An 18,848-nucleotide genomic window follows, 5' to 3' on the forward strand; every position below is an offset into this window, starting at 1 on the left:
TATATATATCTATATATATACTGTATATATCTATATATATCTATCTATATCTATATCTATATCTATATCTATATCTATATCTATATAGATATATATATATATATATATATATATATATATATATACACTATATATATATATAAAATCATTGGATCTGGCATGGGACCTCTGTTGCCCATCACCCCCCTCTCCCGTCTCCCTCTACTGTACTGTTTAACACATAATTTGGATTCTTGTACAAAATATATAAATTCAAGCACTTTCAATGGCCCATGTCTATTTGGGTCTATTTTCAAAAACTTGCAGGGCCTTCAGTACTAATACATCTTAACAAATGCTACTTGTTCTATTTTAAAGGTCTTAGCTGATGCAGACTGTGACACACCGTTGATTGCACCACTGTTGACAAAATGATAAATGATTGGATAAAAGCATCTGCTGCTACATGATGTAATGTAATGTTATCAGAACATAAAGCCGTCACAGCAGCGTCACCGGACAGGAAGTTGCTCCACCCACCTGAGGGAGCGGCTGGAAGACGAAACCAATGGCCACCACCACCAGCAACACCACCAGAGACGCCAGTAGCCCTGCAATCTGAGCACACACACACACACACACACACACAAACAGTGATAAGATAGCTGTGTCAACACTATCCCATCAAGTCTAATTTAATCCATTGTGATTTTACAGCACCAAGTAACCCTTACTGAGGCACTTGCATTTACTCAGAGAGTGTGTGTGTATGTTTGTTTGTTTGTTTGTGTGTGTGTGTGTGTGTGTGTGTGTGTGTGTGTATGTGTGTGTGTGTGTGTGTGTGTGTGTGTGTGTGTGTGTGTGTGTGTGTGTGTGTGTGTGCGTGCGCGCGTGCGTGCGTGTATGCGTGTGTTTGCGTGCATGTGTGTGTTTGCGTGCGTGTGTTACCTGCGTCTTGCCTCCGGTGCTCTCCTGCACCAGACTTCGGGACATGGAGCAGGTGATGGCGAAGGTTTGGAAGAAAGAGCTGATGAAGTTGCACAGACCAAGGGCGATCAGTTCCTGAAGCACCAAGCACACAAAGCGTTCGTCTCAACACATTGGAACTGGATTTAATCATATGAAGATGCAGGTGCTGGTTCTCTGCCAGGAGAACTGTGATGCAGTTCATTAGGAGCGAGAGAACCAACTATAGGAAACGAGCGCAAAACGCAAGGGTTTATGGGTAGAGCAAGGGTTTATGGGTAGAAGGAGATGGCTGTTTATGTCCGATAGCCAGGGGCTCCTCATGCTTGGAAAGCCGAGCAATATAAAATGTCTGGACTGATGCTTATATTCATTCAGCTATTTATTCATGTGATTTTAATGACCTGTCTGTCATGTTTGTCCACTGTTTGTCTCTCTATTGTTTCACTAATGCCGCACCTTAGCATGTAGTGTCAAGCGACTTTGAGTTCTAGAAAAGCGCTATATCAGGCATGCCCAAAGTCCAGCCCGGGGGCCAATTGCGGCCTGTGGACCGATTTTAAGCGTGTCTCTCAACTACTGTATATGTGGCCCTCCACACAGTATTGGTTAGTCAAGTTCACTTTGCGTTTTTTCCACTCACTTAACGATGGTATCATACAGTTTGTAGACAAGCACCAAGAAGGAACAACGCAGGCGGAACTAATGTTTTCTGATGGTAAACAAAATCCTTAGAGTACAATTGTATTGTATGTGATTTTTATTTGTATTTTTTTATAACCCATATGATGTGAGAAGCAGCTGCCCCCCCCTGTAATTTCACATTATCTAATCTGGCCCCCAATCAAAAAAAGTTTGGAAACCCCTGCTTCAGAGTTGCATAGAGCAGTGGTTCTCAACCTGGGGGTCGGGACCTCCCAGGGGGTTGCAGAATTATTTTGGGGGGTCGCGGAATGATTGTCAAAAAAGAAAAAAGAAAAAAAAAACATCTTCATTAAGATTAAATCTCCCCTAGCAATGATTTAATGTATTATAAAGCTATATAAACTATAAAAACAACTTCAGTGAGTGAGTGAAATCAGGGTGTGTGCACTGTCATTGGGTTGAGTAGTGGCGGGAGGGGGGGTCGCGAACCCCAGCCTGAAGTTTTTTGGGGGTAGCAGCTCAAAAAGGTTGAGAACCACTGCTAGAGAGCCAAAGTCGATGCCACGTCCTGCTTCAGCATGCATACCAGATATTTTCATCCGCCATTTATTTTCCCATGGACATTTTCGTAAAATGCTTATAAAAATAGTTTTACTAGATCAAACCAAATGGTTCAGCTATATTTAGAAACAGGAGACACCACAGAACATTTCACTCAGAGCAACTGGAAGCTACTGCCGGAAAATGGTCATAAAGGAAGCTTGACAGAACACATGACAGTCCACACAGGGGAGAACAATTTAATTGCTCAGTCTGTGGTAAAGGTTTTGGTTTTAAAGCAAAGTTGAAGTCACACATGTTATTCCACACAGGTGAAAAACAATTTAATTTCTCAGTCTGTGGTAAAGGTTTTGGTCATAAAGGAGACTTGAACAAACACATGATAGTCCACACTGGTGAGAAACCATTTAATTGCTCAGTCTGTGGTAAAGGTTTTGGTCTTAAAGGAAACTTGAAGTCACACATGATAGTCCACACAAGAGAGCAAAACATTGAATTGCTATCTGTGGTGGAGGGGGGATTTGAGTGTTTTTGTAGCCTACTGTGGAGAGAGAGAGAGAGAGAGAGAGAGACAGAGACATATATCTCTCTCTCTCTCTCTCTCTACATACATACATACATACTGTACATACATACATACAGTACACACACACACACACACACACACACACACACGCACACACACACATATATATATATATATACATACATATACTGTATATACATATATATTCGACCGTTCAAAACGTTCCCTACTACAGAAACTAGAAATTGAGGGCGCGCAGTGTCGAAATTCTCAACTGTTAATTTGATTCACTATAGACAGTTTCAACTCGACAATAAACATTCTGAATTTCCCTCAGCTTACCTCCTGTTGCAGTGTTTGCTAGAACAATAACTGACAGGACATATAGCTAGGTTCCAAACGGTTCCTTAGCAACATAATTTTGTGAAAACCGTTCCCCATCACTACAACACTAGTTAGTTAGTTAGTTTATTGACAACCATAGAAATATTCACACAAACTATTAAAATAATCATATAAAATACGAAAAATAAAAACAATGGGTCCAATCACATAACAGATACATAGAACTAAGATGTTTGTTCACGTTCCAAGATAGCTAAGCATTTACTCAGCATAGATAGCAGCTGTCGCGGATATCCTGGGTCTGGGGGCACAAGAGAAGGTGTTGTTCGTCCTGGATTCCAGTGCCACACCAGCACACACGCTGTTCTCGGGGTGTGCGGCTCCACCTTCCCAGTTCAATGCGCAACCGGTGGGATGACAGGCGGAATCTTGAGAAGGTTTGTCTCAAACTATCCTCGATGGTGTGTTGGCTGTTCATATAGAGTGGGTGGACAGATAACTCAGGGTTAAGTTTACAGTAAGTCCTGAACTTGGATCCTTCATTTGACCGCACTCTTTCCATCTGCTCCTCTCTATCAGTTCTGATGTGGTCTAGTACATTCATGACCTGCTCCAGGTGTGAGTTCATGACACGGTTCTCCTGTTTGGTTAATTCCAGTGCAAATCCTAGGGGGTCACCGGCCACTTCCTGCCGTGTACTCATCTTATGCAGGAATTTGGCCTGTTTGTCTCTTATCAGGGCTTGCACTGACGGAAGCCCTGCTTCTAGAAGGCAGGTCAGGTTTGGTGTGGTAGTCCTTACTCCGAGCATGATTTTGACTCCTGTCATGTAAAGGGTCTCTACAGTCTTTAGGGGGACTTTCAGCCAAGTCTCACACCCATACAAGATGGCTGACGAGAAGGCAGCTTCGAATACTTTCTTTTTCACACTAAAGGGGGCATCATAGTTAGCAGTCAGAAAGATTATTAATCTGTTCAGTTGTTTCATTTTGTCATTCACATGCATTTTCAGTGAGGATAGGGCACTCCCATCCGCTGTGAAGATGGCACCAAGGTATGTGTAGCTATCACAATGGTGGACTGTAAAGGAGCCAAGGTCTATCTGCTGCCTATCTTTCTCAGAGCCTAATATCACCATAAATTTAGTTTTACTTTCATTTACAGCCATACCATATTCTATGCAATATAATTCTAGATACTTTAGTTTCTCGATTAATTTCTCCCTAGATGTTGCAAGGATAACAGTATCATCCATTAGCATTAAGATATGTAGCCATTTCAGAAAACCATCTTCCCCACATCCCTCCTTGATTTTTCTTATCAGCATATCTACAAATAAAACAAACAGGAAGCATGAGGTGGGTGAACCTTGTCGTACCCCTAATGTAGATGTTATCATCGTAGCGCCCATGATACTAGTTGTTATGCTGTACATAGACATCAGTGCAACGAGCATACTAACACCGCAACCCATACTTTTGAGGAGCGTGAACATTTTTCCCCTTGGCACACGATCATAGGCCTTAGAAAAGTCGATATAGGCAATATACAGTTGTCTTTTCTTCCTCATACAATAATCAATAAACAGCCTAAGTGTCAGAATATGTTCAATACACCCTCTCTGGGGCTGGGCTCCTGCTTGTTCTCTGTAGGGTCGGTACCAGGATATTAGTCTGTTATTCAAAACATAATCATACACTTTTGCCACACTGTTAATCACACTTATACCACGATAGTTGTTGCAATCCATAGGAGTTCCTTTCTTAAAAAACATGAGCAGCCTTGCTGATGCCCAACTTAGTGGGTAACCGGCAACAAAGATGAAGTTAAAGAACGTACACAGGAATGATGCGGGCATACACTTAAACACACCTGGGCTTATTCCATCTGGTCCTGCGCCTTTCGCTGGCTTCACTTGGTTGTCTATGACCTGGTTTATCTCCTCCAGGAGGATGGGATCATCCAACACAGGCACATTCATGCTATATTCCTCTGTATTGACTGTATTTTCTGTCTCACTAGCAGGGGGGTTGAGCAGCTGCTCCATATGCTCCTGGAACTCAGCGTCAGAGGGCCTCTCCTGGTTTGGGTTGGGATGGAATTCCCCTTTCCAGTCAATGGCTCGCCACAGAGTCTTTGGATCATCACAGTCCAGTATACGCTGCCATCGTGATGGGAGGGTTTCTGGGTCTCTGGTTGGGGCAGGGGGCCGGCGGGGGGCAGGTGTTACTTTACTCTGAGCTGCACAGGTATACAATATGTCTGCAAACTGCTTTGCTACCACATCAGGGTTTTCTTCCAGATTAATAACTGGTACTTCAAGTGAACCGAGGTTCAGGGCAAATAGGCTTGCATCAATATGCTTGTAGGGTACAGGTTTCCTGCAGTGGAGATTACCTGTTCTCTCAGTTACAGAGTGAACACACAGGTCCTGTGCACGTTGCAACAACACTTTAGCGTCAATCATCTCCTCTGGGAAGGAGAGGTTGATGGACATGGGTGCATGGTCTGAGGGTAGGTCTGTACTTTGAACCACCTTGAGGTCTGTGGCACAGCCGATACTGTGGGCAGATATGAGACAATAATCAACCTCTGATATCCATTTTTCCCTTTTCCGATAGGTCAAGGAGCTGGGGTATGACCTTACATCAGTGTACAGGTTGTTTAAAACTAGGAGATTGTTGTCTTTACATATTTGCATTATAGCCTTGCCGTTGCTGTTCACCGTTTTATCAACAGGCCTGTAACACATTCCATGACAGTCTTGAACAAGGTCATTAACCAGCTCCCCACATCTAGTGTTCATGTCTCCTGCTACAAAATACCCATACACAGAGTCTTGGGTTCGAGCCTGGATTTCTGCAAAATTGTACTAGAAAAGAACGGTGAATCTGAGGGTGGAATATAAGCCCCACCAAACTTCATACCTGGTACAGTGCGGAGTTGGAACCAGATCTGTTCTGGAGCTGTTGTGTCTATAGATGTTACTTCTTGGTATATTCCATGTTTGAACAGGATGGCTACACCACCTCTCTGACTGTTCTGGTTCTTTGCCACTATTGGTATAAAGCCAGGGGCATGGTTGAGCTTGGCTCTTTTGATCTCTGTCAGAATCACAATATCGTGATCTGTCATCCAGTCCAGCACCTCAGCATTTTCAAATGTATTTCTTAAACCGTTGATGTTCCAAAAGCCGAGCTTTATGTGTTTGGACCCGCAATCTGAAAAGGTGATACAAATTTACAGACAACTACTACATTTAATCATGACTCTAGTACATTTGCATTTCACCTAAAAAAAAAAGACAGGACACTGCTTTCAAGTCGGAAATTTACCTAGATTTGCTAGGGTGCAACTGGGGTGCTGCTTGATGACATCACTAGGGTGGCTGTACAGTACAATACAGTGGAGTACAGGCTAGTTAAGTGGTAGTAAGCATTTTTAATTCTAACAGACTTGGACTGTGGTTGTTTTGATTCATCCAAATGTTCAAAATCCTTACTACTGTACTGTACAGTCAACCTTAGTGATGCATTCAAGCAGCACACTAGTTGGAGAAAAGCTGAAATGTTCATCTTTCTAGCTAATCTAGCTAAATGTCAGACTTGAAACAGTGCCCTGTCTTGTCTGAGGTGAAATGCAAATAAACTAGTCATATGGTCAAATGTTTCATGTCATCTTTAACCCGTGTTTGTGTGTAGTATGGTATAATAAAGTGCCCAAACCGGCACACAGGATGACTTTGCAAGGTGTGAAAATGGCACTAATGAAATGTAATGAAACGGTTTTCATTGGTCTGTTGTGTTTGTTTGATGTGGGCCGGCGCCAGATCCTCAGTGTTGTATCAACAGACGTGTGAGACTCACCTGGTTGCCGTCCACGCTGTACCCGTGCTTCAAAGCGAAGATCTTGGCCAGAGAGATTCCCATTGAGAATCCCACGATGGCTATGGCGAAGGAATCTGTGACCAAGTTAGGTAACAGAGAGAAGTCTGGAAGAGCAGGTGGGAGGAGCCTGGAAACACACAACAATACATTTTTATTATTCTCATGAAAAATTAAGAAGTCTATCTGTATCTCACACTGCATGAATGCACACAGACTGCCGCACAATATGACGGCACATATTTGGTATGTAAATGAAAATCATCCCAACCACGCTCTATGTCTATGGCATTAAGGTTGCAAAGGTGGACCTTATGTGGAATTCTCTTACATTTCCATGACTTTGCCAGCTTGATATTCAAACTGAATTTCAACATGTTCACACACTCACACAAACACACATCCACACACCACATACTGTACATGTATAGACATACACCCCCTCCCCCCCCGGCTCACCCGAATATATACACACACACACACACACACACACACACACACACACACACACAGGCTATAATAATATACAAACTGAGGTCTGTGGGTCTGTGGGTTTGCACATGTCTTTCTTGCTTTCTCTCTTGCTTTGCTTTCTGGCATCTAAATCTCCTGACACTCCACTCTTCAGCCTGAAATGAACTGTCTTCTGTGGGGTTAGGAGTTGAGGGGGTACCAACATACCCTGTTGGTATTTTCCCGACCACGTCCACTCTGTAGTCATGGGACAGATGGAGGCCGTAGGAGACCCCCGTGGACACGATGACCACGATGATCTCTCCGGGGATGGGCACGGGCAGCTTCTTCTTGAAGCGCTCGTTCAGGTATTTGACGCTGTACAGGAAGACCATGCACAGCAGGCCCAGGATGAGCGTGGCCATGTTGGTGCTGGTGATGTCACTGAACACCGCCTGCACGCTCTGGGAGGAGAGAAAGGTTGGCAGATGTATTATGCACCCTACCCCTCTAGTTGAAAATGAAACTGACTATAGAAACCAAAGTCATGATTCTCTTACCATTTTATCCTATTAAAACAATACTGCATTGAAAAGTCCTAGAACGTTTTCTTTAAAGCAGCTACCGAGAAACGTTCATTTTGTGTTGATTTTAGCGGCCCCTGTGTGTGTGTATTCTCCCAGAACAAAAACTGCCTTTCCTGAACACTGAGTTTACTCCCGCTGGGACAGGCCGGCCAGGGCTTCTCTGAGCCCGGCCTGAACACCGACCCTCCCCTGCTTTACTGCATAAGGTTAAAGTTGTTGGTTCACTCACCGGCCGGAACAACAATTACAACCAGTTTCACACGGACTTGAACACAGGAAGTCCTGCTGCCTCGACCCGCACACAGGCATTTAGAGAAACTACATAGAAATCACCGATCTCCTTGCCGATGGTCTTGTTTGCTGATGTAGGTAAGATGTGAGGCATCAGTATTAAATTGAGACTGTTTCATAACCAGTTAAAAGTTCCTCATAGCTGCTTTAAGATATTAAATTGATATCGGACTCTTGATTTGTTCGACTTTGTATATAGACCCTTTTCACGGGGGCCATTTTGTGTCGAAGAGGCAGAATAAACACAGGTGCAAGCAAAACACTAATGAGAGTTTCCAAATTCCAATCATGGAAGTTTGAAACCCTCATTAGTGTTTTGCTTGCACCTGTGTATATGCATTCTTTGATTTTATATCTCATTTATCTTACTGTGCCACCACTTGGTCTCAGGCTAATAAAACAGCCATACAGCCGCTCCACAAACTATTGAACATTGAAGGTACCTGATAAAAAACCTAACACCTACCACCATTGTAGCATTATCAAGAAGTATCATTTTCTGACTTTTGAGAATGTTCTGTTCATAGCTAATGTCTGTTTATTGTATAGAATCTTCCATGGCCTTGCTCCACCACCATTTAATCAATTTGTGGCAAATCGCAATACTGGTATTAGAACTACAAGAGCCTCCAATAGAAGGGACTGTTGTGTCCAATTCCGATCCACAAAGTTCAGCCAAACTGCTTTCACAGTCAAGGCAGCAGAGCTGGAACACTCTGCCGGCTGTTATTAAAGGCTGCAGTAGGCTGTAGACATTAAGGGCCCTATTCTCCCATAGGCCTTAGGCGCAAAAACTGGCCTTAAACAAAAAAAAACGTGCCTTGCGCCTGCCTCGGGAAGATAGGAACATGGCTTTAGGCCCCAAAATGCGCTTTACGCCAAATAGGCGTGGCGCAGTGCCAGAATAGGCCAGAATGGGCGTTCCGGCCTTAAATACCGGCCTAATGATATCTTCCCTCCTGGCGTTAATTTAGCGCTTAGCGCTTTTCAAAACCAGGCCTATTCAGTGCGCCGGTTGCGCGGAGCTGTCCTCTGCCATCTCACTATCTGTCCCCCCTCTCTCTGTGTCACTCCCTCTCTCTTGCTCATCAGACAGGCACAAAGGCACAAAAAAAGTTGTTATACCGTACGTAGTATAACAACATGACAGTTTTTTATAACATGACAGTTTTGAGGCCGTGACATTCAGAGGCTGTTGCATCATCCTACCTGTGCAGTGGGGGAGAAGAAAAGGCGAGAGAAAACGAGATCATTCTGCCCAAACAAATGTTCACTGCCTGGCTTCCCTACCAAAGCCACAGCCACACATGTGAAATCTCCCAGCATGCATTGGGCTAATACATTTCGACAATAAATAGCATCCAAATTAGCCTAAATAGATAGAAAGGTAGATCAAAATAGATAGAAATAATGTGTAATGTTACCACAACATGCAATTGTAGAACATTTCAATATTGGACAAAATAAAATCGCGAAATCAAAACACAAACCTATGTGAAACATATATGTCATCTTGGGGCTATATATATCCCTCGTAGATTTAACGTGATTTAGATAAGTGACAGTGTAACGCGGTTCTACTGTCATGTCCTATACTGTGATGTCCGCTCCAATAAATTGGCCCTACTTCACATTTAGTTTTACAATAAAAACACATTTCTGCAATGACTATACATAATGTAGGCTATATTTATGTGCATCATCCTACCTGCAGCAGGGGAGAGAAAACGATATCATTCTGGACAAACTTTCACCAATCTAATCTCATCATGACATAGGGATACGCTATTTTTTTCTAGCTGATGCGTTTAGAACATTCTTTTCACTTTGATCTTGCTATAGTGTAGCGTATTTACATGCTTGCAGTATTTAAACTGCAGTTAGATTGGTTTGAGAAGCATAATAATATGGAATAATAGCCTATATATGGAGACAGACAGACGGGATGAAGGGAGGGGGGGGAGCAGAGCGCTTGGCTTGTCTGGCTTTACTGGATCGCTCTGTGGAATTGGAGCTTAAAAGGCAAGCTTGTGACTCGTTTACTGCACTTCCCCAATGAGCAGACTGTGCATAATTTTATGCTTAACACGTTCACTGCCGTTGACGAGATATCTCGTCTTAAAAAATCCAACGGTTGACTGCCGTTGACGAGATATCTCGTCTTAACACGTTCACTGCCAATGGCGAGTTGACTCGTCAAAAAAAATCCAACGGTTGACTGCCAATGACGAGTTGAGACGTCAAAAAAAAAAAAAAAAAAGAAATTTGACGGCGCTACGTGGATCAATGCCCCCCACGTCTCCTATAAAAATATTGGAGCCACCGAACGTGTACAACCCATTCCACCGACCCACTAAGTGGCGACAGTGCTCTCCATTCTAGAGGAAGGCAAGCAAAAAGCAGTGTGAGGAAGCCATTCTCATGAAAATGGATTGGCGAAAACGCTTTCGCGCTTGGGAGCTGGCGGTGGGGTTTTGCAAATTTGCATAATAGATTACGGGTGGAACACACTTTGAAACACGCAGCATAAATAAGACCAGAATCGCAAAAGCTTCATCAAAGCTCTCAGAACCCCAAGAAACGAGCGAGCCCATCCAGACTTGCCCAGCGGCCGCCAGCAGACAGGCACAGCAGCAGCAAAGCAGTGAGCCTGGTGACGCGAGGTTACAGCAGCAACAGAAACGAGCTTGTGACACGCCCGCTGCAGCCAAGAAGAACACACACGGAGGGAGGAGTTTGAAGGAGAGGGGTGTTTCCTGCTGTTATGGAGGAAATTACTGTTCAAAACTATTGTTTAGATGTCTGACGTCTTACTGATGCCAAAAATGAATGGTTAAAGTGACTGTTCTATCGAATTTCACAAAAAGCCGTTTATCTCAGAATAAATTTTCAGACGCTGAAACCATGCTGTATTCAACTGCTAATGCTTACATAACTACTAACTCTACAAACTAACTATTTTAGACAGAGAAAGCACACATTCTATTAGTTCTTTTGAGATATTGTGTGTTCACAAAATCCTAACAGAAACGAATCCTCGGCTCTTGAAAGATGAGCCAGAATCCTCAAAAAAACCCTCTGGCAGAAGCTAACTACAGTATTGAAAAACGGCTGGCAGTGAATGTGTTAAAAAAAAAAAAAAAAAAAAAAAAATTGACGGTGGGACGTGGATCTAACCCTTTTACATCTCCTATACAAATATTGGAGGTATTGAATGTGTATAATCTATTTTACCGACCCACTAAGTGGCGACAGTGCTCTCCAGAGTAGAAAAAGCCGAGCCAAAACTGCAGGGGAAAGCGCGAGGAAACCATTCTCATACTGTAAAATGGATTGGCGAAAACACTTTTGCTTTCGCGCTGACGCACAGCGGTGGCGCACAACGGTGGGGGGTTCCAAAAATAGACTGGGTGCACACTTTGAAACACGCAGCATAAATAAGCCCAGAATCGCAAAAGCTTCATCAAAGCTCTCAACTGAAACCCCAAGAAACGAGCGAGCCCATCCACACTCGCCCCGATGAGGGGCAGCCAGGCAGCAGCCAGGCAGCAGCAACTTGCTTGTGACAGACCCGCTGCAGAGCCAAGGAGGGCGGAGGAGAACGCCCACGGAGGGAGGAGTTTGAAGGAGAGGGGGGTTTCCTGCTGTTATGGAGGAAATTACTGTTCAAAACTATTGTTTAGATGTCTGACGTCTTACTGATGCCAAAAATGAATGGTTAAAGTGACTGTTCTATCGAATTTCACAAAAAGCCGTTTATCTCAGCTTAAATTTTCAGACGCTGAAACCATGCTGTATTCAACTGCTAATGCTTACATAACTACTAACTCTACAAACTAACTCTTTTAGACAGAGAAAGCACACATTCTATTAGTTCTTTTGAGATATTTTGTGTTCACAAAATCCTAACAGAAAAGAATCCTCGGCTCTTGAAAGATGAGCCAGAATCCTCAAAAAAAAAACTTGGCAGAAGCTAACTACAGTATTGAAAAAACGGCTGGCAGTGAATGTGTTAAAAGGCGTGGTTGTAATGCTTAAGGCTGCGTGTAGCACCGACACCAATATATCGAGTGGGCTGGTCCACGCCCACTGATCTGCGCTGCGCTGGGCGCAGTTTATAGGCTGATGCAACGATAGGGGCCTAAGTCTACACTGTCGTCTACCAAGAATATTTTCGTTTTCGTTTTTTCTTTCGTTTTGTTTTGATGCAACTTTGATTATTTTGTATGTACTGTATGTATGTATTGATATACTGATGTGTGTAATCCTATTGATATACTGATGTGTGTATTTCTATAATGTTATGGATATACTGATATATTGATGTAATTCTATTGTAAATCTATTGTTAGGAATACGGTTTTATAATTATGTTTATGCTCAGAATTTTGTGTCACCGTCTTCTCCCGCCCAGGGTCTACAGATGCAAATTAACTACTAGCTATTTCTGGTGCAATAGATTTATTGATAAAGACGTTGTGTTCTACATGACCTGGACTTCACTTGAGACTTGTTCAAGTTCAAGTTCAAGTTTATTCATATGTCCCAGAAGGGCACTTTGGGTTGCAGCAGAGCAAAAACAAAACAGTCATCAAATCACACAAGACTCGAAATAAAAACATGAAACACAAAGTGCAGACACAAATAGACCATAAAACCATAAAAACCATAAAAGACCATAAAACCATGAAAACAAAATGAAGACACAATAGACCACGACATGGTGCAAAGTAGCATTCAGTTCAAAAGTGCCAGTGTAGTTTAAAGTGCATTAGAGGCCGGTAAGTGCAAATGCGATAAGTGCAAATGCAAGGCAGTCTAAGGAGACTTAGCCACACAGCGCTACATATTACAGAAAGTAAATGCTACAATATAACTATTGTATATAACACAAAATAAATAAAAACATCAAATAGATGTTGTGATACATCAAATACATCAAATAGATAGTTGTGCCACAAGACTTGAGACTGACTCGAGCTCGAGCAAAGTTGACTGATTTTCTGATGTGATGTTAGATTATAGTAGCCTATAGTACAGTATATTATAGAACAAAACACTTTCAACTGATCAAGAAAAAAAGTTTAGATTTTTTTTTTTTTTGCAATTCCAGCCAACATTGACCATGACTCACATAAACTGCGGAGAGTGGCCCGCTGAAGCGCTGTGTCTTCACACCCAGCAGGTACTTCAGCTGGGAGACGCAGACATGAACCGCTGCTGCTGTGGTGAACCCTCGAACCAGAGGCTCCGTCAGGTAGATCGACACAAAACCAAACCTGAGGAGGCCCAAGACGAACTAGAGAGGGAAGGGGAATGAAACTGATTTAAAAAAACATACTAGTTTGTTGTATTTATTTTGTTGTAATCTAATTAAAGTGGGAATGTGTCAAAACAGAATCAGGTTTCAGCTTGCAGACTTCCTGCAGCTCTAGGTCAACAAGTTGTTTTTGAGCCTGAGAAAATCAGAACAAACTTGCGGGAGTCAAGCAGGTTGTCTCATGTTACTGTGTGGAGCTAACCAAATACAGCCACTCCATAGGGGACAGAGGTAGATAAACCACTGTAGCACAAACACAGTGCTTCTACCAAATCTACTTCCAGATGAAGAGGTTTCATCGAGGGGGCAGTTCCGCTTGGTCGCATTGAGGCCAATGTGGAAGTACCAAAAACTGCAGGTCCCCAAATGGCCACTTGATGCAGTCTCCAAAAGGGAGTCATTCTCAACAGACATTAACATGTTTACAAGCAGGTATATTAAGAAAAATAAAGTTTTGTCTCTATCCACCTTATTTTTGTGAGGCTCCAGCTGTAAAATAATTCTGAGAGCAATATCCGGTCTAGAACGTGAGCAGCTGTGTTTATGCTGGCTTGACGCTGCCTGGATACTACTCTGCACTGCAGCCCTTGACTGCAGCGCGTGCCTCCTCGCATCGCATTTCCTTGTCGAACTCCAACGTTAAAAGTTTGCTCGTCACAAAATAACACTCGTTTTGGGAATGTAGCCTAATGATGTTATCTATCACATCCGCTAACCTGTTGCTCGTTGAACAAGTCGGTATTTATCAGCTCAGCTGCACCGTTTACAGACGGCTACATTAGACGGGCTGTGTTGTGTCAAGCTAGATGTAACGGGGGAAGAGGACAGCAGAAGGAAGCAGCACCGATGGTGCATCATGGCCGCCAGAAATAAGGTGGATAGCTAATTTCACCTTTCATGACAACTGTGAATTTTTAAGGCACCCATTTAGAGTAAAATAGATGATAAAAAGGTATATTTTGGGCGTGATTGGCAAGTCGCATGTTTAGTGATTGCGCAGCTCGCCGATCACGGACCAATAGCAGGCATCGCTGCAGCTCTGGGAAACCCCCTCTTGTCCAAATATGGCAACAAATACGTCCCTTCCGGCTCCAAAAAAACAAGATAGCGGCCAAAATGCCAAACCGGAGGCTGCTTCACTAGGGTTAGTTAGAGTCCATGAGTTTCATGGAGAGACTGACCTGGATGATTCCCACCAGTGTCGTGAGCACCACGGCCAGCTGGACCCTCCTGGCATCGCGTGCCTCCACGTCCAAGATGGCTGACCCGTTGGTGCCGTTGGCGGCCTGGACATAAAACATGGCGTCCGGGGCCTCCCGCACTGCCACACCCCCGATCATCAGGCTGATGACTGCAAAGGTTCCTGCAGAGAAACACAGAAAGAAAGAAACAAAGCACCCAAGGTTCAGTAATCTACCGACTTTCCTAAAGTTGGAGAGCTAAGGGCTGAAGAGCTGGCGAGACTCAAACAGAGCCGAGCTGGTTTTAGGGAGGAAATAAACATTTTTGGATTGTGGCTCTTGCAAAATGTTTTATAAGTTTTTTGTCAATGTGGCTTATAATTATTTTATACTGTATGCTTGTTGGTGTATCGTATTTTTTTATTTGTCAAATAAATTCAATCGATCAAATTCAATCAAACAATCAATTATTTCTCAAACCGTTTCCATCAAGGCATAAAGGCATAAAGGCCCACTTTAAATAATCTAAAATATAAGACAGTTTTGATCTTTATCTTTATTGTTTATTTGAGCAGGGACAGTACACAATAAACATATTGCACCAGAGATAGCTAAGAGCTAATTTGCATCTGTAGTCCCTGGGCGCACAGAGTCCTGTGCGCACACAGTACATATCAAATACAGAAATAAAAGAAAATCCTAGTGTCTAAACAATCAATATACATGGTACAAAAAATGATAATACTTACTATTAGTAATATATAACACAATCTAACACATTTTTGGTCACTGCGTGATTCTGTTTGTGTTATTTCATAGTTTCGATGTCTCTACTGTTATTCTAAAATCTGGAAAGAAGTAAAGAATAAAGTCCAAAGTTGACTGGTAGTGTATTTTCCCTTCTCTCAGAATATGGATGGATCCCGATAAAAAAAAAAAGATGATTGGTAGCCATATTTGAGGCTACACCCTTCATATTGCGTGTTCCTTCTCCATTCTTTCCTCTACAACCTCTAGCCACACATTTATGAAGATGCATAACATATAGAGGCTTGACGTTACATTGGAACACCCTGCTTATTGTCTGATCGTAATGTGATCAGTCATCCAGACAGACTCCCTTATCAGTGTTGGCCCTCATTAGAGAGAGAAATGCAGTAGAGCAACACCAAAGCAAACACCACAATGCTTTTCAAACATCGTTCTGGCTGAAAAATAGACATTTCCCACCTTAATGCTACTGTTTCCCAGGCTTGCTGGTGTGCAGTAGTGTGATTTTGCAACCATGTACTTCAAGGGTGTGTTTGTGACTGACTGTACTGTTCAATTCAATTCAATTCAATTTATTTATTTGTTCGATAGGGGACAGGTGTACATTAATGAACATTAAAAAAAAATGTAAATGCACGACAATTGCAGTCACAAGACTGATTTCCATTGTTAGTCCCCCTGCCAGATGATACAGGCTTAGAGTCCTGATAGGGGTAAAAAGTAACATAGTGCAACAAAAACATATTTAAAATGTAAACACAATACAAAGTGCAAGTATGCAGAGAAATAGTCCTGATAGGGGTAAAAAGTAACATAGTGCAACAAAACATATTTAAAATGTAAACACAATGCAAAGTGCAAGTATGCAGAGAAATACAATCAGATACTGAGAACCTGAGTTAGAGCTCTACATAGCTAAGTGAAAAGTGCAAATTACAAAATATACAGGAATATACAGTCTGATACTAAAACCTGAGTTTGGGATCAACATACAGCTAAAAAGTAAGATCTAGATAGAAGACTTACTCAAACAGATATAAGAGAAAAAAAACAAGAGATACAACACACATATCCATACAGTACAAACATACTATTCTATACCCTAGTGATGTGTACATAGTTGAGTGGACTTCAGCCATCTCTTCACTTGACCCTTAAACATGCCTAGTGTTGGACATTCCCTTATGGCCGATGGAATTGTGTTCCAGAGTTTGCCACCCTTGACAGACAGAACTGTCTGGCCAAAGGTGGTGCGCCTGTATGGGATAACACAATCGCCTCTAATTGAGGCTCTGGTGGTTCTGGTTGTGGATCCAGATACAGGTCTCTGATTGATGTACTCATTTAGCGGGGGAGGGGCAAGGCCATTTAGTACCTTGAAAACGGTACATGCATATTTAAAGGAAATTAAGTTATTGAAACTTAGTAAGTTGTGTTTGACCAGGATGTTACAATAGTGGTGGGAGCGGGGTTTTTTATCAAATACTTTACTGTACACTATCATGCACTTTATTTATTTGGAGTAGGGCTGGGCAGGTATTCTTTAAAAAAAATACAATACCAGCAGGGCTGTAGTGGAAGCTAAACACCTGTGAGTGCCATTTTATGCACCTTTTTAATTACAACATAGTGTTTAGTCACCTTTTTATTATGGTTTATGCACTTGTTATTGCACAATATTTAATTGTGGGCATCCTCAGCCGTAGCTGGCTAATTTTTTAAGCTAGAGTGAAGCTACTGATATTGTATGAAACTAGAAGACCGAAGGCATCAATTGATGCCAACCATGTCATGCTTGCTTGTCGGCAAGGGGGCTAAGCAACTCCAAATTCAGGCAAAATTTTGGCGAGGGAAAAACTGGTATGGCCATTTTCAAAGGGGTCCCTTGACCACTCTCAGAGGCGATGATGATGGTCATAATCATAATCATAAACATAATAATAATTAAAGACGATAATAATGATAATGATAATAAGAATAAGAATACAAATATTTCTAGAGCATCTAGTAACCACCAACATCTGTCATTGGCCAAATTTCAGGTATCATGCAGGAAAACAATAATAATGAATAATAATAAACCAATACAAAAACAATAGGGTTTCAGCCCCTTCGGGGCTTGAACCCCTAATAAAATGATATGAAATGATATGATATATGATACGATACGATACGATACAATATGATATGACCCACTTTTTTACCACTACAGCCCTGGATACAAGTACCCTTAAACTAAGTGATACCAATACCAATAGAGTACTTCATTCAATACCTTTTTCGGCACGCTGAACTGCCAACGTCACATACACCATGCTCGGCTTCACCACCACAGACGGTATGGGTTATACCTGCTACATTAGTAAATGGGGCGGCTGTAGCTCAGTCTGCATGTCAAAGTGTCCTTGGGCAAGATACTAAACCCCAAATTGCTCCTGATGGTGTGCCAGCACCCTGCGTGGCAGCCTGCTGCCATCGGTGTATGAATGAGTGAATGTACCTACTGATTGTAAAGCGCTTTGGATAAAAGCACTATATAAATACAGGCCATTTACCATTTCCCATTTACATTAGTGGGCCAATCACACGTCGCATTCAATCAAAGAACGCTTGCGGGGATTGGCTGCGAGCAAAATCATACAAATAGTAGTGTATAGTGTCCTCTAGAGAGAGAGTGGCGTCAGCGGAGGACCAAAATGCGAGACTTATAAGCCAATGAACAGCCAGGAATGGGTCTCGCGCTACTTTTGCATGCTAAAATAAAGCTGATAATGTACAATTTGATTCAAGAAAAAAAAACTTTCAGAGTACAACACAAACTGTCCATTTTGCTGCAACTCGACAGTGCTGCTTAATCCAGGACCTTACTTCCTGAACTCTTGAGAGTAAAAAACTGGTCCATTGGAGTGAATGAAGATGTCGGGACTCCTCTATCTACACGGCTCTGGTAGTGTAGTGTTAGTGTATATGTGTAGCGTGTACAAAAAGGATTGAATGCAGGTATCGTTTGACTGGAGATACTGGGTTATTTCGATAAATACCTTAAAAGTATCGAGTACCGATACCCAGCCCTACTTTAGAGTCGTATGGTCATCTTGCCCTAACCTTGCGAGGCAGCTTTATTCGTGAGATTACGATCACACAAGAAATCTATCTTGCCATGCTGCCACACAGGGGCGGTTCTAGGCCGTTTTTGGGTGGGCTTTAGCCCACCCAAAAATAGTCTCAGCCCACCCCAAAAAATAGAGGCAAAAAAAAAGTTTTTTTTTTTCTTTTTTCCCCTCTCCAAATCCATGGTGGTCATTAGTAGCAGTTTCTGACTACACTCAATGCGCTGTG

General features: G+C 42.4%; 1 protein-coding gene across 1 annotated transcript in view; it reads right to left on the minus strand.

Moving 5' to 3' along the window:
• The window catches only part of slc26a5 (solute carrier family 26 member 5), a 79,596-nt gene that overhangs the window by 34,373 nt on the left and 26,375 nt on the right, over positions 1–18,848 (minus strand). The window contains exons 5-10 of the mRNA XM_083659437.1: positions 14,739–14,920; positions 13,372–13,536; positions 7,588–7,823; positions 6,889–7,036; positions 928–1,041; positions 520–597 (exon numbers count right to left, since the gene is read on the minus strand). Of these exons, the coding sequence (XP_083515563.1) occupies positions 520–597; positions 928–1,041; positions 6,889–7,036; positions 7,588–7,823; positions 13,372–13,536; positions 14,739–14,920 (923 nt within the window). The remainder of the gene's footprint in view (positions 1–519; positions 598–927; positions 1,042–6,888; positions 7,037–7,587; positions 7,824–13,371; positions 13,537–14,738; positions 14,921–18,848) is intronic.

The sequence above is a fragment of the Poromitra crassiceps genome, assembly GCF_964638095.1.
Source record: "Poromitra crassiceps genome assembly, chromosome: 2".
NCBI classification, from domain to species: domain Eukaryota; kingdom Metazoa; phylum Chordata; class Actinopteri; order Beryciformes; family Melamphaidae; genus Poromitra; species Poromitra crassiceps.